Genomic DNA, 23,446 nt, shown 5'->3' on the forward strand with positions numbered 1-23,446 from the left:
TCTTCAGGGGCCGGAGCCATAGCACAGCTAGTAGGGCGTTTGCCCTGCATGTGGCTGACCCAGGCTCAGTCCCTGGCGTTCTGTAGGGTCCCCCAAGCACGGCCAGGAATAATTCCTGAGTGCAGAGCCAGGAGGAACCCCTGAGCATCACTGGGTGTGACACCCCTGCCCCCCCCCAAAAAAAAGATCTTCATAAAAGCTCTTAAGCTCTTAAGTTTTGGATGCTTCTGGACAGTTCCAGAGCCACGGCGTCCCTGTCCAGGCTGGCCAGGGTGGGGTGTATACTGCACACGGGTGGTCCTCTGAGTGGGGATTTGTACAAAGTGGGATTTGAGGTGGGGGGGGGAGGGATGGAGCTGGAGGCTCCTGCAGCCTAGTTGGGCTTATTTTTATTCCTCTCTTTATGGCACTTGATGCGTGTGTCCTGGGGCCAACTGTCCCCTGCCCCCTCAGCTCCTCCTGGCAGGCCCCCAGGGTCACGGCTGCACTTGGGAGGAGGTGGATGGGGGCCCCGCCTTGGGCTGGTGCTGGCAAGTCCCCCGTCTCGTTCACCGCAGGGGCCCCGTGGTGAGGGGTGAGGGGTGAGGGGAGGACAGGCCTGGGGGCGCGGGCAGGACGGGAGAGGCTGGTGAGGAGAGGTGAGAGCAGAGAGCGGGTCCCCTGGGGCTGGGAGCCGCTCCATGTCGTAATGAATCCATCCCGCGGCCCGGGGCCTTGCGTGACCCGCTGCCCTGCTTCCCTGGGCTGGGCCCAGTCTCGGGGACACGGCGTGCGGATCTCAGGAACCCTTACTCACGGGGTGGTGCCTGTCATGTGGCTCCGGTGTTACTCACCTTCTCGCTGGACTTGGGGGCAGGAAGGCCCCAGGGACCACGGATGCCCGTGGCTTCCTTCGCCTTCACCTCGCCTCACTCCGAGGCCCCTCCAGCCCTCTCTGCCGCTGGGCTGCGAGGAGCATTCTGTGTCCAGCTGGGCACAGCAGCGGGAGGGCGTTGGTTTGCCTTGCACGTGGCCGACCCGGGTTCGATCCCCGGCACCCCTTAGGATCCCCCGAGCGCCATCAGGAGTAATTCCTGAGTGCATGAGCCAGGAGGAACCCCTGAGCATAGCTGGGTGTGACCCCAAAAGTGGAAAAAGAAAAAAGAAAAAAATGCAGGCAGGATCCAAGACACACAAGGGCATGGGTTTTCCTCTTTTTTTTTTTTTGCTTTTTGGGTCACTCCTGGTGATGCACAGGGGTTCCTCCTGGCTCTGCACTCAGGAATTACTCCTGGCGGTGCTCAGGGGACCATATGGGATGCTGGGAATCAAACCCGGGTCGGCCGCGTGCAAGGCAAATGCCCTCCCCGCTGTGCTATCACCCCAGCTCTTATTTTTTTTGGGGGGGGGTTTCCTCTTATGGATTAATAGTCAGGTGAGGGGTTGTGGCTGCAATTATGCCATCTCTCTGGTCCGTGGGCCTTTAGAGCATCCACCACAGATGTGGTTCTAGGTCCGTAGTGGAGTGCATGGAGACGGGGAGTGGTCCTTGCCGGTCCAGACCTGGTCGGGCCTGCGCAGGTCGCGTCTCAGCTGGCCCGCGGTGGGATGCCTTCCACGGCAGAGCAGCCCCCGCCTCCCACAGGCAGAGCCACAGGCAGAGTCTGTCGGTTTTGTTTGGAGATCTCGGGAGGGAGAGAGAGCGCCCCTGAGAGAGTGCAGGGTCTGGGGGTCGGGGCTGCCTAGGACGAGAGGGGACCGAGGGAGCAACCAACTGCTCTTAGTTCTATTTTGTTTTGGGCCCCCCCGCCCCCTCCACCCCCAGCACAACCTAGCAGTGCTAGGTTGGTCCTTGGTGCCCAGGGTCACTTGCGGCAGTGCGTGGGGACCATGCGGGCCAGGAGTGGAACCCAGGGCTCTGAGCTACCCCCCTCCCCGGCCCTTCATCAGTTTGACTCATGGCTGGATGCAGAGCTGAGGATCCGGCCCGGAGGCCCACACGTGCCAGGCCAGTGCCAGCTCTCCCTCGGGCTTGTCTTATTTCTCTTATTTGTTTATTTTGACTTTTGGGCCATCCCCAGCAATGCTCAGGACTTACTCCTGGCTCTGCACTCAGGAGTCACTCCTGGTGGCGCCCAGGGGACCATGTGGGGACCATATGAATGTTGGCGATCAAACCTAGGTTGGTCACCTGTAAGTCAGACACCCTGACCCCTGCGTTATCTCTCTGGGCCTCCCCCACACCTTTTTTGGTTGTTGAATTTTGGACCACGCCTGGCAATGCTGAAGGGTCACTTCTGACTTTTTTTTTTTTTAATTTATTTTATTGAATCACCATGTGGAAAGTTACAAAGTTCTCAGGCTTATGTCTCAGTTATACAATACTCAAACACCTGTCCTTTCACCAGTGCCCATATTCCACCACCAAAACCCCCCCCAAAAAAACCCAGTATACTTCCCACCTCCCCACCCCTCACCCCGCCTGCATAACTGATTAATTTCACTTCATTTTCTCTTTACCTTGATTACATTCCATATTTCAACACAAAACTCACTATTGTTGTTGGAGTTTCAACACAGAACTCACTATTCTTGTTGGAGCTTATCCCCCAAGAATACGGCCCTACTGACAAGGAAACATTTGATAATTAGTTTTCCACTGATGAGAATGAAGAGATATAAAGTCACACGGCCGCGGTAGCAGCTGCGCGGTTTAGGATTTCTGTTGACTTTTTTTTTTTTTTGTGGGGGTCACACCCAGCGAGTTACTCCTGGCTCTGCACTCAGGAGTCACTCCTGGCGGTGCTTGGGGGACCATATGGGATGCCAGGGATCAAACCCGGGTCGACGGTGTGCAAGGCAAACGCCCTCCCCGCTGTGCTATCACTCCCGATCCACTTCTGAGTCTTCTCTCGGGAATGACTCCTGGTGGTGCTCAGGGGGTCGCATGGGGCTGCCGGGGGCCTAGCCCAGGTTGGCCGCGCGGAAGGCAAGCTCCCCACCTGATGGACCATTTCCCCAGCCCCAACTTGTCTTAATTTTATTGGTGAGCAAACGGGCTGCAGAGGCTGAGAGGAATTTGACCGTGGTCACATTGTAGCGTGTAGAACTGGTGACCACAAGCCTCACTTGGCATTTTCCAGCAAGTTCAAAGGGATCACCCCCACCCAACGCAGGCCCCCCCGCCCCTCCCCCACCCCCGCTGATGTACTGAAGCGAAGTCATGGGCGTTTTCAGCTTTTCTTGTTTCCTGACATAGGCGACTCTTTGTTTCCAGAAAAATCCTAATGCTACAAAGAACACTTGGTTTGTGTATTCTTCTGGCGCTTGTGCAGAGCTTGTGCAGAGCAGAGGAAAAGCAATCTGGCTATGGCGTGTCTGAAGGATGAGGGTGGGGCAGCAGTAGGATGTGGGGGTTGGGGGGGAGGGAGGGTTTCTGTTGGAGCCGGTCCAAGGACTTCTAATCTGGGTGTAAAGTTGGGGGTCCTCCTCAAATGTGATAGCCTCTCAGTGTCTATCGCAAACCCTAATGCCCAAAAGTAGCGAGAGAGTATGGGGGGAAATTGTCTGCCATAGAGGCAGGGGCTGGAGCGATAGCACAGAGGGTAGGGTGTTTGCCTCGCATGCAGCCGACCCAGGTTCGATTCTTCCGTCCCTCTCGGAGAGCCCGGCAAGCTACCGAGAGTATCTCGCCCGCACAGCAGAGCCTGGCAAGCTCCCTGTGGTGTATTCGATATGCCAAAAGCAGTCACAACAAGTCTCACCATGGAGACGTTACTGGTGCCCGCTCAAGCAAATCGATGAGCAATGGGATGAAAGTGATACAGTGATACAGAGGCAGGGGGAGAGGTGGGAAGGGGGGTACCCTGGGGAGATTGGTGATGGAGAATGTGCATTGGTGGAGGGATGGGTGTTTGGTCATTGTATGACTCAAACTCAGACATGAAAGCTTTGTGATCATCTCACGGTGGTGCAATAAAATTTTTTTTTTTTTAAGTTGGGGTCTTCCTGCCAGAGGAAGGGACTCTTCGCTGTTTTTTTTTTTTCTCTCCTTGGTTTTTGGGTCACCTCTGTCGATGCTCCTGGCTCTGCACTTAGGAGTCCCCCCTGGCGGGGCTCAGGGGACCCTATGGAATCCCAAGCATAGAACCCGGCTCAGCGGCTGCAAGCAGAAGCCCTGCTCACTGCCAATCTCTCCAGCCCTAGCTTCAAAACGCTCGATTTAATGAATTGGGTGCTTCCAAGTGGTGCTTGCGAGGCCCCAGGGCCACTTCGGGCTGCGTGGACTGCCTGCGAGGCCAGCGCGCTACCCGCTGCTCTACCCTCCCATCCTGGTGGGACCCTTTAGCTGGTCCTGTGCTGTGAGCAGCGGAAGTCAGGGAAAGGGGGCGGGGCGAGAGGAGAGCTGCTGAGTCCCATCCAATAGGCGTGGAGAAAGTGAGTGCGGCTCACCCAATAGGAGTGGAGAGAGGTAGCAGGGAATATCATTTGAATCTCCTGCGTGAGCCAGGGCTGGGGGGCCGAGAAGGGGGTACAGGCAGACACAGGTGCGTGTGGGGGGCAGGAAGGAGCTGGGGAAGGACCCTACAGGGCCTCTGAAGGATGCGGCTGGAGCAGTAACCACCAGGGGAGGGCACTTGCCTTGTACCCAGGCACCCCCAGAAGGTCCCCTTAGCCCACCAGGAGTGCCAGGAGTTAAGCCCCAAGCACCACTGGGTATGGCTCAAACTTTTTTTTTAAAAAAAGAAAGCGAAGAATCAGTTGAATTGGCCCGGGTTTGTGTTGTGGGAATACCAAGAATGTGAAACTCTTGTTGTTTATGGGAGATAAGAGAGCAAAGTCAAAACACAGCCCCGGGTTTCTGGCCCCTGGCTGGATTGGGGGGGGGGGTCATTTCCTGAGGTGGGGGAGGGGATGCGGCAGAAGGCTCTCCTCCGCCTGAGCTGGAGGAGCTTTGGAGGGTGTCTGGGGAGGTAGGGGGTGGCGTGGTGTAGGCTCAAAGTCTGGAGAGAGACACAGGTTTGGACCCTAAACCCTCGGTGGTCTGAGCCACCGTGAGTTGTGAACCACGAGTGGGTCTCCTCCAGCAGATTTGTGGATGGTCTAGGCAAACCATATGGACAAGGGGCTGGGGTGATAGCACAGCAGTGAGGGCATTTGCCTTGCATGCGGCCGACCCTGGTTCGATTCCCGGCATCCCATATGGGGGCAAGCACCGCCAGGAGTGATCCCTGAGTGCATGAGCCAGGAGTCACCCCTGGGCATCGCCGGGTGTGACCCAGAAAGGAAAAAAAAACAACATATGGACAAGTAGGAAGCCAAGGATCAGGCTGCAGAGATAATACCAAGAGGGACTTGCCTTGCTCAAAGCTGACCCTGGTCCAATCCCAGCACCCGATATGGACCCCTTGCACTGCCAAAGGTCACGCCTGAGTACAGTGTCAGGAATACGTGCCAGGCAGTGCTGGGTGTGGCCCCCAAACAAGGGGACACAATGTAGGAAGTCAAGCAGAAGAAAAGTGCAGCCATGGGCCAGAATGGTCTGTTGGTTGGGGCTGGAGCGATAGCATAGCGAGGAGGGCATTTGCCTTGCACGTGGCCAACCCAGGTTCGATTCCCAGCATCCCATATGGTCCCCCGAGCACCGCCAGGAGTAATTCCTGAGTGCTGAGCCAGGAGTAACCCCTGAGCATCGCCGGGTGTGACCCAGAAAGAAAAAAAAATGGTTTGTTGGGGCTGGACTTATAGTACAGCAGGGAGGGCATTTGCCTTGGATGTGGCTGACCCGGGTTCAATGCCCAGAATCCCCTAGGGTCCCCCAAGCACCACTAGGAATACTTTCTTAGTGCAGAGTCAGGAGTAATCCCTGAGCATCACTGGGTGTGACCCAAAAAGAAAAAATAAAATAAAAAAAAGAATGGTCTCTTGCTTAGCATGCATCTTGATCATTCGCGTGTATGTTCAGTTACCATGTGGGATTTTCCCATCGTAATTCCTTTGGAACATTTTTATAATACTGTTTCCCAGACATAAACACCCAATTTCCTCTCCATCTACTCAGGTATTAATGTCTTTCAAAAATAGTTTTAATCTTCTCTGTAAAGGTCTCCAGTCTCCACTATTGTTAGATTTGCCACTAGATAAACGATGACTTCGGTGTCCACTAAGTAGAATGGGAAAAAAATGCCTTGCTGGTATTAAAGAATGTGATTAATTTTGATACACTAATCTTCCTGAACTATATATATTAGCAGCTTTTGTGATTGATAGAATATTTTCAGTCTTTTATCATTGAAAAATGACAGTGAGGGGCTGGAGCAATAGCACAGTGGGTATGCCTTGCACGCGGCCGACCTGGGTTCAATTCCCAGCATCCCATACGGTCCCCTCCAGGGGTGATTCCTGAGCACAGAGCCAGGAGTAATCCCTGTGCATTGCTGGGTGTGACCAAAAAGCAAAAAAAAAAAAAAATGACAGTGATTCTGTTTCCTTTCACATGTCCTTTTTTGGTTGGCTCTGACTTCTGTTGCAGGATAAGCATTGAGTGTGAGCATTTAAAAAAGAAAAAATCGGGGCTGGAGCTATAGCACAGTGGGTAAGGCGTTTGCCTTACATATGACCAATCCAGGTTTCATCCCTGGCATCCCATATGGTCCCCCAAGCATCACTAGGAGTGATTCCTGAATATAGAGCCAGGAGTCACCCCTGAGCATTGCCAGGGGTGAACCCCAAAACAATATACATATTAATATAATTTATATATATAATATAATAAAAAGAATTTTAAAAAATCTCATTCCTGATTTTAAAGGCTATATTTCTAGTATTTGTTTATTTGTTTGGGGATGGTAGTAGTTGGGGTGGGGGTACTTATCCCTCCGTGCTCAGGGAACCTGGTGCTGGGAGCTAAGTCAGTGTTTTCTGCATTTGAGGGAAGTACCTTAATCCTTGGAATATCTCTTCAATTCTGATGCTGTTATTTGGTCATTAAATTATAGTGAGTGTTTTGGAAGATAACCTTTTATCTTTATAAATTAACCTTTTATCTTTTATAAATGAAGAACATTTATTTTGTTTATAATATCAAAGGACTTTTGGGGCTGGAGGGATAGCACAGCGGGGAGGGTGTTTGCCTTGCACAAGGCCAACCCAGGTTCTATTCCCAGCATCCCATATAGTCCCCTGAGCGCGCCAGGAGTAATTCCTGAGTGTAGAGCCAGGAGTAACCTCTGTGCGTAGCTGGGTGCGACCCAAAAAGCAAAATAAATAAATAAATAAAATATTTGCAAATTGTCTGCCAGGAGGTGTGGGATGGGGGGGATACTGGGGATTTGGGTGGTGGAAAATATGCACTGGTGAAGGGAAGGGTGTTTGATGACTGTATGATTGAAGTCCAAACACAAAAATTTTGTTATTGTACCTCACAGTGAATTAATAAAAGATAAATAATAATAAAAACAATAAAATAAATTTTTTTAAAAATTAAAAAGACAAAGGGCTTTTTTTGGGCAGTTTGTAATATTTGGGTTTGTTTTGTTTTTTTGTTTGTTTGTTTTGTTTTTTGCTTTTTGGGTCGCACCTGACGATGCACAGGGGTTAATTACTCCTGGCTCATGTACTCAGGAATTACTACTGCCAGTGCTCGGGGGAGACCATATGGGATGCTGGGGACAGAACCTGGGTCAGCCGCATGCAAGGCAAACACCCTCCCCACTATGCTATCTCTCCAGCCTGTCATGTTTGTTTCGAGTTGATCCTTTTCTTTTAAGAAATCTTCTCATTTTGTCTTGGTTTTGGGACCGTGCCTGGCTCTGCGCTCAGAGTTCTCTCTCTCAAAGGACGGTGTGTGACACCGGGATTCAGACCAGGATTCCAGCCGCAGCCACATGCCAGCCAGACGCCGTGACCTTTGCACTGTCTCTCCACTCTGCCAACGTTTCTGGTCGTTCTAAGAGTTGCAACTATAACTGGGTCTTGAATTTGAATGTTACCAGATACATTTTCGGCATTTTTTAAATTGCTATTTATTATTATCTTTTTTATTCTGTTTTTGTTTCGGGGGGGCACTCCAGCCTTGCTCAGGGCTTGCTCCTGGCTCTGAGTTCAGGGGTTACTCCCGAAGGGCTCAGGGGAACATACGGGGGGAGGGGGCAGCATCGAACCCAGATCAGCCGTGTGCCAGGCAAGTGTTCTACTCACTGCCCACTGTACAATCTCTCTGGCCCCCTGAGTTTTTAATTTAGATGACTAAAACATCTATTTCTGAATGTTTTTTATTGTTTCTTTTCCAATATTTCTTTTGATAGTCTAGTTTTTCTCAGGCATCTAATTCCTTTACTCATGTTATTATTTTTTAAATTAATGAATTTTAAAATTTATTTTGGAGGCACACCTGGAGATGCTCAGGGGTCACTCCTGGCTCTGCACTCAGGAATTACTCCTGGCAGTGCTCAGGGGACCATATGGGAGGCCGGGGATCGAACCCGGGTCAACCTCATGCAAGGCAAACGTGCTGCCTGCTGTATCATCGCTCTGGCACCAATCCTTGAATTTTTTTAAACATAGTTAAACACAATTAATTTTAAGAGACTGTTCTAAATGCAATTTTATAATTTTATAATTTTTTTTATTTGATTATCTGTTCTTCTTGGGGTGCTAATCTCAGCGAATCTTTTTTTTTTTTTCTTTTTGGGTCACACCTGGCGATGCACAGGGGTTACTCCTGGCTCTACACTCAGGAATCACCCCTGGCCGTGCTCAGGAGACCATATGGGATGCTGGGATTTGAACCCGGGTCGGCCTCGTGCAAGGCAAACGCCCTACCCGCTGTGCTATCTCTCCAGCCCCTCTCAGCGAATCTTGATTCTGGTAGATTGTTCCTTTTTTTTTTTTTTTTTATGCTTTACCCAGTGATGCTCAGGGGTAATTCCTTGCAGTGCTCAGGGAACCATATGGATCGAACCCCGGTCTCCTGTGCCTTACCCACTGCACTATCTCCGCAACCCATACATTGTTAACTCATATGTTGCAATTTTGGGTCTTGAGATCCTCCTAGGAGACTGTTATCTTGGAGAATTCCTGGAGTCTGGGCTAAGATATTTGTTTCAGATGGGTTGGGGAGATGGCTCAAAGGCCGAGTGCAATGCTTCTGCTCGTGGGGGCCCCGAGCATCGCCTGGGGTGGCCCCCAAAACAACAGCAGCCGAGAGTTACCACATGTCAGAGATTTTCAGCTTGGGAACGCTACATATTTTTATGAACAGATTGAGAATTTCTCCCTAATTTTAAACTTCCCGGTTTCAGAATCCTTTAAAGACAGGTTATGAATGTCTTTGCTTATAAATCCTTAGGAAAAACTTTTTTCTTCTGCTGCTGTTTGGGCCACACCTGGCTGTGCTCCGTGTGGACTCCAGGCTCTGTGCTCAGGTGTCACTCCTGGCAGGGCTCAGCGGAGGACCAAATGCGGTGCTGGGGATTGAACCTGTGTTGGCCACATGCAATGCAAACGCCCGGCTGCTGTATTGCTCCAGCCCCAGGAAAAACTTCTTATTTATTTTAACCATCGCAAGGCATAGTCTGAGACTGTCTGTTTTATTCCGTCAGGATATTGCTTTTTCCTTCGACGGCCGAGGTTCATGGCTTATTCCAGCTCCCCTGTGCCACGTGCCAGCTCTGAACGGCCCCTTAAACTCGGGGAGGAATCCAGCTCCTCCCTCCCTCCCTCCCTCCTTCCTTCCTTCCTTCCTTCCTTCCTCCCTCCCTCCTTCCTTCCTTCCTTCCTTCCTTCCTTCCTTCCTTCCTTCCTTCCTTCCTTCCTTCCTCCCTCCCTCCCTCCTCCCTCCCTCCCTCCCTCCCTCCCTCCCTCCCTCCCTCCCTCCCTCCCTCCTTCCTTCCTTCCTTCCTTCCTTCCTTCCTTCCTTCCTTCCTTCCTTCCTTCCTTCCTTCTTTCCTTCCTTCCTTCTTTCTTCCTCCCTCCACCCTTCCTCCCTCCCTCCTTCCCTCCCTCTGTCCCTCCTTTTGCCACGAGACTAATCCTGACCCAGGGACACTCTTGACATCCCAGGGCCACGATAGGGACAGCTCCTTGCTGTTCCTCTTACTTGAGGGTTCTGATGTTATTTTTGGCTGGGGTGCTCAGGAGTTAGTGCGTTTGGTGCTCTGTGATTGGGAAACCGTCCGTGGTGCCAGGGACTCTAACCCGATGTTCAGGACACCAGGCAAGTACCTTAACCTCTCTCCTTTCTCTCTGGCATTCTCACTGGTCACCTTCAGGATTTCCTCTCTTCTGGGGTCAGCTACACGGTAGAAAATGGATTTGCTGGGGCCAGAGAGAAGCTTAGCAGGGCCTCTGGGGGACCCAGGCTTGTATCCCAGCATGGAGTGGATCCTGAGCACAGCCAGAAGTGCCCCTAAGTCTGCATGGGATTGCGAGTTGGGAGAGTGAGAGAGAGACAGAGAGAGGGAGGGAGAGAGAGACAGAGACAGACAGAGACAGAGACAGAGAGATGGGGAGGGAGAGACAGAGAAAGAGGGAGACAGAGACAGAGAGACAGAGGCAGAGAGACAGATAGCGAGATAGAAAGAGACAGGGAGGGAGTGAGAGAAAGAGAAGTAAGAGAGGAGAGGAGAGGAGAGAGAAAAGAGGAAAGGGGAGGGGAGAAGGGGAGGGGAGGAGGGGGAGGAGGAGGAGGAAAAGGAGAGGGGAGGGGAGGGGGGAGAGGAGGGGAGAGGAGAAGAAGGGAGAAGGGGAGGGGAGGGGGGGAGGAGGAGGGAGAGGAAGGGAGAAGGGGAGGGAGGGGAGGGGAGGGAAATCCGTTTGCTGGGTTGGAAGAGCACTGTCTCGGGGGGGCTTTGAGAAGCACGCGCTCTGCTTGCGGGACCCCCAGGCTGGAGCCCTGATGCCAGAGTCACCCACTGCCCGGAATGAGCCCTGAGCACTGGGCCAGGTTTGGCCCCCCTGAAAGAAAAGAAGTGCCTTTGTATTTTTTTTTTAATGATCACTAAATTTCTTCTCTAGCCTGAGCACTTCGAAACCATCTCCTGACTTGTCAAACACTGATTCCTGAGTTTCTTTTCGGTCGTACCCCGCGGGGCCGGGGCTGCTCCTAGATCGTGGCTCAGGGCTCCCTCCTGGCAGTGCTCACGGGCCATGTGGTTGCAGGGACGGAGCCTGGCCTCGGGCCTGTGAGGCGTGTGCCCGCCCTGCGTCCTCTCTGGCTGCGGCGGGACACTCGAGAGCCGACTTCTCTCTTAAGTCTTTTCCCAGAGACCAGGGAGTCTCCGCTCGGCTGGTCCTGCTGGGGGCCCCAGTGCCACAGGTGGTCCCTGAGCACGTCTGGTGTGGCCCAAATCACCCCACCCCCGGAAAGCATTTCTACAAATTATTTATTTATTTATTTATATTTATTTATTTTTGCTTTTTGGGTCACACCTGGCGATGCTCAGGGGTCACTCCTGGCTCTGCACTCAGGAATCACCCCTGGTGGTGCTCAGGGGACCCTATGGGATGCTGGGAATCGAACCCGGGTTGGCTGCATGCAAGGCAAACGCCCTCCCCGCTGTGCTATGGCTCCAGCCCCCGGAAAGTATCTCTAGGAGGCACCGAAATATGTGTCTGTGTGCACCATAGAGTCGAGCAGAATTTCTTTTTCACTTTGGCTTTGTTTTGGGGCCACACCTAGTGGTGCTCAGGGCTCACACCTGGCTCTGTGCTCAGGGCTCACGCCTGGAGGTGCTCAGGGGACCACATAGTGTCGGGAATTGAGCTTGAGTTTGCTGCCTGCCAGGCCAGAGCTACCTTCAGCCCTGTCACGCCAACCCAAGGCCAGAATTTCTGATAGTTGGAATCTTCTAGACCAAGTGCTCCCCAGCCGACCCCTGCCCAGTACGCACCCAAACTCTTAAACTTTTTTGGTTTTGGTCACACCTCGCGATGCTCAGGGCTTACTTCTAGCTTTGCACTTGGGAATTACTCCTGGCAGTGCTCGGGAACCAAATGGGATGCGGGGTAGCCAACCCATGTGGGCCGTGGGCAGGACAAATGTCCTACCTGCTCTGCTGTACTGTCGTTCTGGCCCCAACTTTTTTATTCTTTTTAATTTGGGGGGGTCACACCCAGCGATGCTCAGGGGTCACTCCTGGCTCTGCATTCAGGAATTACTCCTGGCGGTGCTTGGGGGACCATATGAGATGCTGGGAATCGAACCTGGGTCAGCCGCATGTAAGGCAAACACCCTACCTGCTGTGCTATCACTACAGCCCCAACTTTTTCCTTCTTTTTTTTTTTTTTGCTTTTTGGGTCACACCCAGCGATGCTCAGGGGTTACTCCTGGCTTTGCACTCAGGAATTGCTCCTGGCAGTGCTTGGGGGACCATATGGGATGCCGGGGATCGAACCCAGGTCGGCCGCGTGCAAGGCAAACGCCCTACCCGCTGTGCTATCGCTCCGGCCCCTCCTTCTTAATATATATTGTACTGACTCAGGCTTCCTCTGTAGGTCATAGGTCTCTCTCTCTCTCTCTCTCTCTCTCTCTCTCTCTCTCTCTCTCTCTCTCTCTCTCATGTTGGAAATGTAATAGGACAGGGGTATGTAATAAGACAGGGGTCTCCAAATGTGTTTGGCCTATTGTCCCCATTATAGAAAACAAGATTTACTCTGTGTCCCTCAATTCTCCTGAAGCTTCTACTGCCCCTATTCCCCAGGTAGTATCTCCCACTTTGGGAAACACTGGTCTGGAATGGGAAACTGCATTTTATGTTACAGCCTTAAAAAGAAAGAAAATGTAGAAGAAACAACAGAAGAACTGGTCCATACCATTGGGTTGGTTGGGGAAGATGTTATAAGGGTCATTGGGGTCCTTGGGGAAGGGAGGGGGCACCCTGGTGTGCGTGTGGCGTTGGAATTATTAATGATGGGAAACCATCCTTAATACATCAACAGCTTCGGAAAGCACAGAACCTCCGTCAATAATGAAAAGAGTTTGTGGGGAGGGTGTGTGCCTTGCACTCGGCCTACCCGGGTTCCATCCCTGACATCCCATAGGGTCCCCAGAGCACTGCCAGGAGTAATTCCGGAGTGCAGAGCCAGGAGTAACCCCTAAGCATCACTGGGTGTGACCCCCAAATAACAAACATAAATAAGCAAAGGTTTGTTTTGGTTTATTTGGTTTTTAGTTTGGGGGCCACACTCCTGGCTTACTCCTTTTCTCTTCTTCTTCTTTTCTTTTTTTTTTTTCTTTTTTGGGTCACACCCGAAGATGCTCAGGGGTTACTCCTGGCTCTGCACTCAGGAATCATTCCTGGCAGTGCTCGGGAGACCATATGGGATGCTGGGAATCGAACCCTGGTCGGCCGCATGCAAGGCAAACGCCCTCCCCGCTGTGCTACCGCTCTAGCCTTACTCCTGACTCTACATTCAGGATTTATTCCTGGCGACGCTCAGGGGATCACAGAGGGTGTTGGGGATTGAACCCGGGTCGGCAGTGTGCAAGACACAGGCTGTACGAGTGTTTTTTAAAGCATAACAGAATGTCTCGTCCTGGCCAGCCTGAACTCACCAGGTTTTTGTTTGTTTGGGGGCCACGCCCAGGGCTGCTCCGAGTTTACCCCTGGCTCTACACTCAGGGGTCGTTCCTGGTGGACTCCTGCCTGGTGCTCCAGGGATCTAGCGGGGTTGGCTGTATGCAAGGCAGAAGCTCTCCTCGCCTCTATCCCCTTTGGCCCCCCATCGGCCGTTTCCCTGCTCTCCACGTTGTTGTGTAGCGGAATTCCAGAAAGCGCTTTTCATCTTGCAAAAACCAAAACTCTTTTTCAAGCCCTCCAGTCATCCGCCCTCTGGCCCTTGATAGCCATCGATCCCCTTCCTGCGTCCTGGATCCGTCACACTGGAATCACAGCTGTGTCCTTGGGCGGCCGCCTCCTCGAGGTCTAGCCAGGCGGTCGCAAGTGGGCAGGTTCCTCTTCCCACTTTAATTAATTTATTTTTTTTTGGGGGGGAGACACACCCAGTGATGCTCAGTCCCTACTCCTGGCTCTGTGCCCAGGAATCACTCCGGCAGGGCTCGGGGCCACACGGGAAGCCGGGGATCAAGCCAGGGTCAGCCGAATGCAAGGCAAATGCCCTGTCCGCTGTGCTATCACTCTGGCCCTCTCTCTTTTTCTTTTTTTTGGGGGGGGGTCACACCCGGTAATGCATAGGGGCCACTCCTGACTCTGCACTCAGGAATTACCCCTGGCAGTGCTCAGGGGACCCTATGGGATGCTGGGAATCGAACCCGGGTCAGCCGCGTGCAAGGCAAACGCCCTCCCCGCTGTGCTATCACTGCAGCCCCTCTTTTTTTAAAAACATTTATTTATTTTTTGCTTTTTGGCTCACACCCAGCTATGCTCAGGGGTGACTCCTGGCTCATGCACTCAGGAATTACACCTGGCGGTGCTCGGGGGGCCCTATGGGATGCCGGGGGTTGAACCTGGGTCGGCCGCGTGCAAGGCAAACGCCCTCCCCGCTGTGCTATCGCTCCAGCCCCTCCTCCCCCATTTCTCTCTTCACCCACCTCCTCATTTCCCCCACTGGCCTCTTCTCAAAGCCCTGTGCTGTGGGTGTCTAAGCAGAGGAGAGCCCTAGGTCGGGGGTCGTGGTCCTCTGCCCCGGGGTCCCCATAGGCCACGCCCTGGTCTCACCCGCGCCCGGGTTTCTGCCCACCCAGGTCCCGCAGAAGCTGCTCCAAGCAGAGCCTTGGAGGGCCAGGCCGGCACCATTACCTCCAACGCGTGGAGCTCTCCCAACTCCCCCGAGGGGAGCAGCGTCTCCGGGGGCAGCCAGGCCTTGGACAAGCCCATCGACAATGACGCGGAGGGCGTGTGGAGCCCCGACATCGAGCAGAGCTTCCAGGAGGCCCTGGCCATCTACCCGCCCTGCGGCCGCCGCAAGATCATCCTGTCGGACGAGGGCAAGATGTACGGTAAGGAGCAAGGGGTGGCGGGACGGGGCGGCCCCCGGCTCCCGGCCCGGCGTGGGAAACAGCAGCCAGGTGAGCGGGAGTTCGTGTCGGGGCTTCTGTCCTGGGTTCCCGGGGACTGGGAGGGTCCCCTGCAAGCGGGCATGGGGGGCAGGGAGAGGCTTTGCTCCCGCGGGGTCTGGGGACCGAGGCATGGTGTCCCCTGACACACTGGGGAAACCCCCCCTGAGCCGAGCCAGGGCTCATTCCTGGTTCCACTGCCAAGAGAAGGTGGAGTTTGGTCCCTGGACGCTTGTGCCCAGCTGGACGCCTCGGGCCAGTCATCCTCCCGGGGCCCTGAAGGGCCTCCCAAGCCCCCCGTGTAAGAGGAGTAGGTCCATCCCGGCTCACAGCGGGGACTGCTTCCCCGACCCCCTGGGATCCCACGGGGTGGGCAAGGGTCCCAGTCACGTCCTGGCCAGCAGAGTGATGGGGGCGTGAATGCCCTGCACAGCCGACACCGCGGCTGAGTGAGCAGCCGAGAGGGGCCCCCACCACGCCAAGCCAGAGAGAAGTGGACTGAGCAGGCGTCTGCTCCCATCAGAGCAGTTAACGGCAACCTGCAGGCCAGCTGCTTCTTTTTTTTCCTTTTTGGGTCTCACCCGGCGATGCACAGGGGCTCCTCCTGGCTCTGCACTCAGGAGTTACCCCTGGCGGTGCTCAGGGGACCCTATGGGATGCTGGGAATCGAACCTGGGTTGGCCACATGGAAGGCAAACTCCCTCCCCGCTGTGCTATCGCTCTGGCCCCTGCAGGCTGGCTTCTGTGCCCCCCGGGGCCCCACTCCCAGCTGCTGGCTCCAGGCCTCACCCGCCCCCCCAACTCCCACCATTCAAAGTCGGGTGTGTCCTGAGCCTCTACTTTTTCAGCTGCCTTCAGTCTTTGGGCGTGGGGGGACAGGGAAGCAGCTTTTGTTTCCTAGGGTGTGTTACCGAGGACCGTAATTGTGGCTTAAAGCCACTGGAATGGATTCCCTCTCAGCTCAGGGGCGGGGGGAGGGGGGTGGTGTCCAAGTCCCAAACCAGGTGTCACCGGTGGATTCCTCCGGCAGGCTGGACCAGTGGGGATCTGCACCCTCCCCTACCCCCCACGACTTCAGTCCCTGGGTGATGGAAATTTGCTGGCTGTGGCCCCCAAACAAAATAAAAAATGAAAGACAGCATTTGGCCCTTCTGAGATGCTTTACAAAGGATGACAGCGTCACTTAAAGACGGGTGCGACAGTTCTGTGTAGGGACAGCTGTCGGGTGAAACTCGGTGCTCGTGCTGAAATAGGATGTGCAGGGCTGGAGGGACCGTGCAGCGTGCTGAGAGCTGTCCCCCGCATCACGTATGGTCCCGGAGTGACCCCTGAGCACAGAGCCCGGAGGCACCCCCGAGCACGGCCCCAAACAGATAACAGAGCTGGAATGCTCAGTGATCCTGCTCACCGGTTATCTCCTTTTCTGCCGTGGGGACAGAGGCGGAGCGATAGGGACGCAGATGGCCCTGCCCGGGCTTTCTCCCCGGCCCCCGGGGAGGCGAGCCCAGGGCCAAGTCAGCCGCCCCGCACTGCCCCCTGGGCCTCCCTGCAAGGCCTCGGGAGCTCTGGGAGCGGCTCTCCCACCCCCCACCCCCCGGCCACCCTATGCTCAGCACAGGCCCAGGTGGGCTGGACGCTGGTCGCCGGAGGCTGCACGGCTGGCGGGTGACCCGTCCCCCTGCAGACCCACCCGTGGCCCGGGCACTGGAGTGGGTCCAGCCTTCTGGGCTGGCCCTGGTCTGTGCCACGGCCGGGCACGCAGGGCGTTGGCAAGAGCTTTTTCGAAGAGCTGGCCTGTCCAGCTGGGCGGTATATATAGTTCTGAGCTCGTGTGTGTGTGTGTGTGTGTGTGTGTGTGTGTGTGTACGATGGGTCGCCAGAGGCCCCCACAGAGAGGTCACCACCAATGTATCTGTGTGTGATTTATATGCATGTGTGATGTGTATATTTGTACATGTAAAGATGAGTTGTGTGTGAGAGGTGTGTGTATGAGATATGTGTATGTGTGAGCTGTGTGTAGAAGATGTGAATGAAGGTGTGTATGTGTGAGACTGTGTCTACGAGGTGTGTGTGTATGAGGTTTGTGTATGTGTGTGCAAGAGGGGTGCGTGATATTTGCTATGGGCACGTATGAAATGTTTATGCATGAGATTATGTGTCTATGGGATGTGTATAAGATGTTGGTGTGTGTATATGAGGTGTGCAGATGAGATGTGTGTCTGTGTGAGATTATGTGTCTGTATATGAAATGTGTGTATGTGGGACGTGTGTCTGTGTATGAGATGTGTTTGTGTATGAGATATGAGTCTGTATGTATGGGATGTGTGTGTATGGGATGAGTGTATTTATGAGATGTGTGTGAAATGTATATATGAGATTGTATGTCATGAGATATCTGAGAGAAGTGTGTGTATGTGGGATGTGTATGTCTATGAGATGTGTGTATGAGATATGCATGTATGTGTGTGTATGTGTGTGTGGGAGGGACCTGTGTGTCTATGAGATGTGTATATGAGATGTGTGTGTATGTGTGTGTAACATGTGTCTCTATGAGATGTGTGTATGATATGCGTATGTATGAGGGTTGTGTACGCATGAGACATGTATGTCTATGAGATGTGTGTATGAGATATGCGTGTATGTGTGTGTATGTGTGTGTGGGAGGGATCTGTGTGTCTATGAGATGTGTGTATGAGATGTGTGTGTATGTGTGTAACATGTATGTCTATGAGATGTGTGTATGATATGCATATGTATGAGGGTTGTATGCTTATGAGACGTGTGTGTCTATGAGATGTGTGTATGTATGTGTGTATGTCTATGAGATGTGTGTATGAGATGTGTGTATTTAAGTGTGTATGTCTATGAGATGTGTGTATGAGATGCATGTGTATGAGGGTTGTGTGTGTGGGATGTGTGTCTATGAGATATGTGTGAGATGTATGTGTGTCTATGAGATGTGCGTGTGTATCTATGAAATGCATGTGTGTGTGTGTCTGTCTGTGAGATATGTGTGAGATGTATGTGTGTCTATGAGATGTGCGTGTGTGTCTATGAAATGTGTGTGTCTATGAAATGCATGTGTGTGTGTGTCTGTGAGATATGTGTGAGATGTGTGTGTGTCTATGAGATGTGTGTATGAGGGTTGTGTGGGGAGATGTGTGTGTCTATGAAATGCATGTGTGTGTGTGTGTGTGTGTGTGTGTGTGTGTGTGTCTGCCCGCAGTGAGCCCCGGAGGCAGGGACAGAGAGGCGCCCCAGCTGGCCCAGGCTCCCTGCACTGTCCCCACCTCCAGGCCTCTCTTGCCCCGTCCAGGCTGCTTGGTCCCCGAGCCCCTGCGAGCCCCTGCGAGCCCCTGCTGCGAGCCCCTGGGAGCCCCGTGCCGCTGCCCGCTCCCCCCAGACCCAAGCACGGCCCGGCCAGCTGGCGGTGGGGGCGGGGGCACAGGCTCGGCCCCGAGGACAGGATGGGCGGCGGGCACGCGGGTGGCGCGCAGAGCCCCCGCAGATTAGCGCGGTTATTTCTGCGCCCCGAGCCACCCACACTCATGGGCCCGCTCCCGGCCGCGTCGTTTCTGCCCCGTCACGGCCTGACCCTCGCCCTGGCACGGCCGCGCTGGTCACTCTGACCTCGTCCAGCCGGCCTGGCCCGCGGCCCCGTGGGCTGGTGGCGGGACGTCAGAGAGGGCCAAGGCGGGCGGCCACCCTCTGCCGCCGGCCCCTGAGTCTCCCGCCTCTCTCCGCCTCGCTTGGCGCTTCCTCGCTGTCTCCCCCTCCTGGGGGCCTCCCGGGCGGTGCCCCCCGCCCCCCTCCCGCAGCACCCCTGCCCCCGGCTCTCAGAGCGGCGCGTGGCCCCCTCTTGCTCTGCCATGGGAAACCACTGTGAGTGGCGGGTGGGCTGGAGAAAACCATGGCTCGGGGGCTTCCGGGTCTCGGAGCAGAGGCAGGAGAACATTCTGGAAGTCAGACCCAGCACCCTCCACCCCAGGCCAGCCTCTGGAACCCGAGCCCCGAGCTGCTGGGAGTCTTCTGGGGGCACGAGGCGCTTTAGCTGGGGAGACGGGGAGAGACAGACCCTTTGCCCGGGGGCTTGGGGGGCTCCCTCCCCCATAGGGGTCTGGGCCTAACCCTGAGGGGGTGCCGGGACCCTCACGGTGGGTGAGTGGTGGCGGGACGCCTGGTTCCGCGCCCTGTGTCCGAGCGTGTCCGGCCCCCACGGTGAGGCAGGCCCAAAGGCTCAGCGCCCCAGGCGGGTGGGTGCACCCACGGGTGCAGAGGGGCGCTGCTCTCGGGGTGGTGCTCGAGCCTGCCAGGGCCGCCCCTGGGGGTAGCGGCGCAGACCCGGCCCAGTCCCGGGCTGCCCGGGGACCGAGGCGCAGGGCCGTGCGCTGGGGGCCCCTCCGCGGAGAGCTGCGCTGCCCCGGGGTTCTTGGCGCGTCCTCGGGCTGAAACGGAATCGCCGTCGTAAGGGGACGTCCTAGCGGCAGTAATAATAGTAGCTGAGTGCGCTGGCCCGCGCGAGCGGCAGCTGCTTCCCTGATTAAGTGGCACAAATGTGGACTCGGTTTCTGGCCCCAGGGAGAGGGCTGGCGGCGAGAGGGACAGGGCCCAGAGATGACCCGTCCCCCTCGGGCCTCGGGGTGCGGGCGGCGGGCAGGCAGGAGAGAGAGGGAGAGGACGGGGACGAAGGGGCTGTGCTCATTGCGGGCGACTCTGTCGGGCCCCCCGGAGCACAGGGCCCGGAGTGAGCCCCTGAACACCACTGGCTGTGTCCCCACCCCCTCCCCGGAGAACCTGGCTGGGGTGCAGGCTGAGGTCGGGCGGGGGGTGTGTGCGGTTCAGAGGGTGATGCTGTGTGAACCCCACAGACGGGGGTGCTGGTCCTGGGGCCGGGGCGAGGCCCTTGGTCAGCGCAGGGGTGGGGAGTGGCCGTGGCCTGGGAGGGGGCTGTGGGACACATGTCCCCTGACAGATGCACTGCCGTCCTTCCCAGCCGCACCCAGGGCCTCTCTGGGCTCGGCCGAGACCACCTGCTGCGCTGTCATGCCCAGCTGCCCGGCGGGGGTCCCCTCAGCTCACTTGTGTCCCCGTGAGCACTGGGCCCCTGGAGGGCCGTGGGCCCGGGCAGACACTCATTTCTTTTTTTTTTTTCTTTCGGCTTTTTGGGTCACACCCAGCAATGCTTAGGGGCCACTCCAGGCTCTGCACTCAGGAATTCCTCCTGGCGGGGACCCTCTGGGATGCCGGGGATTGAACCCGGGTTGGCAGCGTGCAAGGCAAACGCCCTACCCGCTGTGCTGTCGCTCCAGCCCCAAACACTCATTTCTTTCCCTCCTGTGAGTTCACCGGGATTTCTCTCCTCCCCTCCGCTGCCTGCCTCATGGGAGGGGGGTGCAGAGCAGGCCCCCCCCCCCCACAGCAGTGCAGAGGAAGCATTACTGCATCCGGGTCAAGAGGTGTGCCCGGCCGGGGCGTGGGGTTCCAACTGCCATTCCCTGTGCCGCTTGGAAGTGGCTGAATCGGGATCCGCTGGCTGATGGATGGCTCGGGGAAGGCCCTCAGCTTCCTCTCTGGCAAATGGGGGCGCTGAAGGCCAGAGAGGGAGTCCAGGGGTTAGCGCACTTGCCTTGCACGATGCTGGTTCAACCCCCAGCCCCACATTGTCTCTTGAGTACCGCTGTGGTGAGCCCTGAGTGTGGAGCTGGGAGTGGCCCTGCCGGCCGTGACCCAGTCCCCTCCCCGCCGCCCTTCCCATAGGGGTTGGACACTAGTGCGCTTCCTGCCGGCCACGTAACTTACCTGGGTTCAATCCCAGGCACCGTGGATGGTCTCCTGAGCCCTGTCGGGGGTGGGGGGGACCCCTGAGCACAACCAGGTGTGACAGAAAAACTGAAACCAAACAAACAACACAGAAATTAAAAGCAAATGGGGCTGGAGCGATAGCACAGCAGGTAGGGCGTTTGCCTTGCACGTGGCAGACCCAGGTTCGATTCCCAGCATCCCATAGGGTCCCCTGAGCACCGCCAGGAGTAATTCCTGAGTGCATGAGCCAGGAGTGACCCCTGAGCATTGCCGGGTGTGACAAAGAAAGAAAGAGAGAAAAAGAAAGAAAGAAAGAAAGAAAGAAAGAAAGAAAGAAAGAAAGAAAGAAAGAAAGGGAAGAAAGAAAAGAAAGAAGAGAGAAAGAAAAGGAAGGAAGAAAGAAAAGAAAGAAAGAGAGAGAAAGAAAAGGAAGAAAAGAAAGAAAGAAAAAAAAGAAAGAGAGAAAGAAAAAAGAAAGAGAGAGAAAGAAAAGGAAGAAAGAAAAGAAAGAAAAAGAAAGAGAGAAAGAAAAGGAAGAAAGAAAGAAAGAAAGAAAGAAAGAAAAAAGACAGAGAGAAAGAAAAGGAAGGAAGAAAAGAAATAGAAAGAAAGAGAGAGAAAGAAAAGAAAGAGAAAGAGAAAGAAAGAGAGAGAAAGAAAAGGAAGAAAGAAAAGAAAGAAAAAAGAAAGAGAAAGAAAAAAGAAAGAGAAAGAAAAGGAAGGAAGAAAGAAAAGAAAGAAAAAGAGAGAGAAAGAAAAGGGAGAAAGAGAGAAAGAAAGAAAGAAAGAAAGAAAGAAAGAAAGAAAGAAAGAAAGAAAGAAAGAAAGAAAGAAAGAAAGAAAGAAAGAGAAAAAGAAAAGGAAAAGGAAGTCCAGGTTCTCAGCTTTGCTCCCAAGGGCAGTCTGGCTGGACGCACTCAGAGCACTTGCCTTGCGCCTGTGAGGTCCCGGGTTTCATTCCTGGCAGCGTCCAGCATGAGCACCGTCTCCCAGGGGTCCCTGAGGCTGCGGAACAGGGTCCCGGCCTTCCATCCCCGCAGCTTCCCCCCACCAGCCCCCACGCCCCCCAGTGCACCCTTCTCCACTCCGCACCCATCGGCAGCTTCCTGACGCCCAAACCTCAGTCCTTGCCCCCGCCACCCTGCTGCTCTCAGGCAGGTGCTCAGGGACGGGCCTGGGGGCCCCCGGGCTGTGGTTGCTGCTCCAAACAGGAAACCGAGCCGCACGCGGCCCCCGGGGCCAGAGCGAGGGCCTGTCCCCCCCCCCCCCCCCCCCCGTCTGCACCGGCTGTGCGGGGAGAGCCTCAGAGGCCTCCAGAGAAGGCAGGGGCGGGTTTGCACACCTGGGGAGGTCGGAGTCTTGGCGGAGGGAAGTGACACTGGTGGAGGGATTGACGCAAGAACATTGCCTGAGACTTTGCAAGTCGCCGTGCCTCAACAGATGTATGTTTAAACCATTTCAAATCAGGGGCTGGAAAGAGCACAGCACGTGGCCAACATGGGTTCGAGCCCCGGCGCCCCACCGGGCCCCCTGAGCACTGCCAGGAGTCATTCCTGGGTCCAGAGCCAGGAGTATCCCTGAGCATCGCTGGGTGTGACCCAAAAGCCTGAAATAATTTTAATTAAAAGAAGTTGTTGGGGGGCCAGAGCGATAGCACAGCGGGGAGGACGCTCACATGCGGCCGACCCGGGTTCGATTCCCAGCATCCCATAGGGTCCCCCGAGCACCGCCAGGAGTCATTCCTGAGTGCAGAACCAGGAGTAACCCCCTGTGCATATCAGGTGTGACCCCAAAAGCAAAAATACATGGGTTACCAAATAACCCATGTGTTTATTTATGTAAATAAATGCATAGAAAGTTGTTTGGAATAGAGGCCGCTAGTCTCCTGGCCCGGGCTGCAGACCCCCGGGGGGCATGAGGCGGGGGTGGAGGGTCTGTCCTGTGGCCTCCGGGTGCGGGTGGCACCTCGTGACGCCTTTCCCTGGAAAGCTTGAGCAGGGACAGGGTGCTGTGTGGCGGCTCGGGGAGCCGGGGAGGCCGTGGCCGTGTCCCCGTCACCCGCCCCCCCTTTCACGGGCCCCGTCCTCCCTGGCCGACTCGTAATGCCGCCTTGGCAGGGGAGAAAGGTCAGCCGGGGGGCCAGCTGCGTCTTGGCGGCTCTCTCTGGGGACAACGCGCCAGGTGGCCGCCAGCCTACACACGGCCCCTCCCCCGCACCACCCGCTTCCTGAATGCCCTGCGGGGGGGGGGGGGGGCCCTGAGCCCAGCACAGCGCGGGGGAGTGACAACCCCCTCCGCCTGACCATCCCGCCTCGCCGGTGGCCCCGCATGCAGCGCCCACTGGGGAGGTCCCTGTGTCTGCTCAGACGCCCACCCCTTAGCATAGTGGACACCCGGGTGGCCTTGTGTGGGCCAGGAGGTGTCTGCAGGCCATCTGGCTTCTCTGTATCGGACTTAGGGCCTCTGACCGCCTCCTTGAGGTCACTCAGGGTCTCCACATTGACACCCCCTTGGTCGCCTATTCCCCACCCATAGGACAGGCAGGTGGTTTTTTTTGTTTGTTTGTTTTGCTTTTTGGGTCACACCCCGAGTTGCACAGTTACTCCTGGCTTTGCACTCAGGAATTACTACTGGCAGTGCTCAGGGGAC

General features: G+C 55.3%; 1 protein-coding gene across 1 annotated transcript in view; it reads left to right on the top strand.

The window, feature by feature from the left end:
- TEAD4 (TEA domain transcription factor 4) overlaps positions 1-23,446 on the top strand; it is an 82,269-nt gene that overhangs the window by 28,288 nt on the left and 30,535 nt on the right. The window contains exon 2 of the mRNA XM_055142673.1: positions 14,684-14,938. Within this exon, the coding sequence (XP_054998648.1) occupies positions 14,932-14,938 (7 nt within the window). The 5' untranslated portion in view covers positions 14,684-14,931. The remainder of the gene's footprint in view (positions 1-14,683; positions 14,939-23,446) is intronic.

This window comes from Sorex araneus, chromosome 6 (genome assembly GCF_027595985.1).
Source record: "Sorex araneus isolate mSorAra2 chromosome 6, mSorAra2.pri, whole genome shotgun sequence".
Classification (NCBI taxonomy): domain Eukaryota; kingdom Metazoa; phylum Chordata; class Mammalia; order Eulipotyphla; family Soricidae; genus Sorex; species Sorex araneus.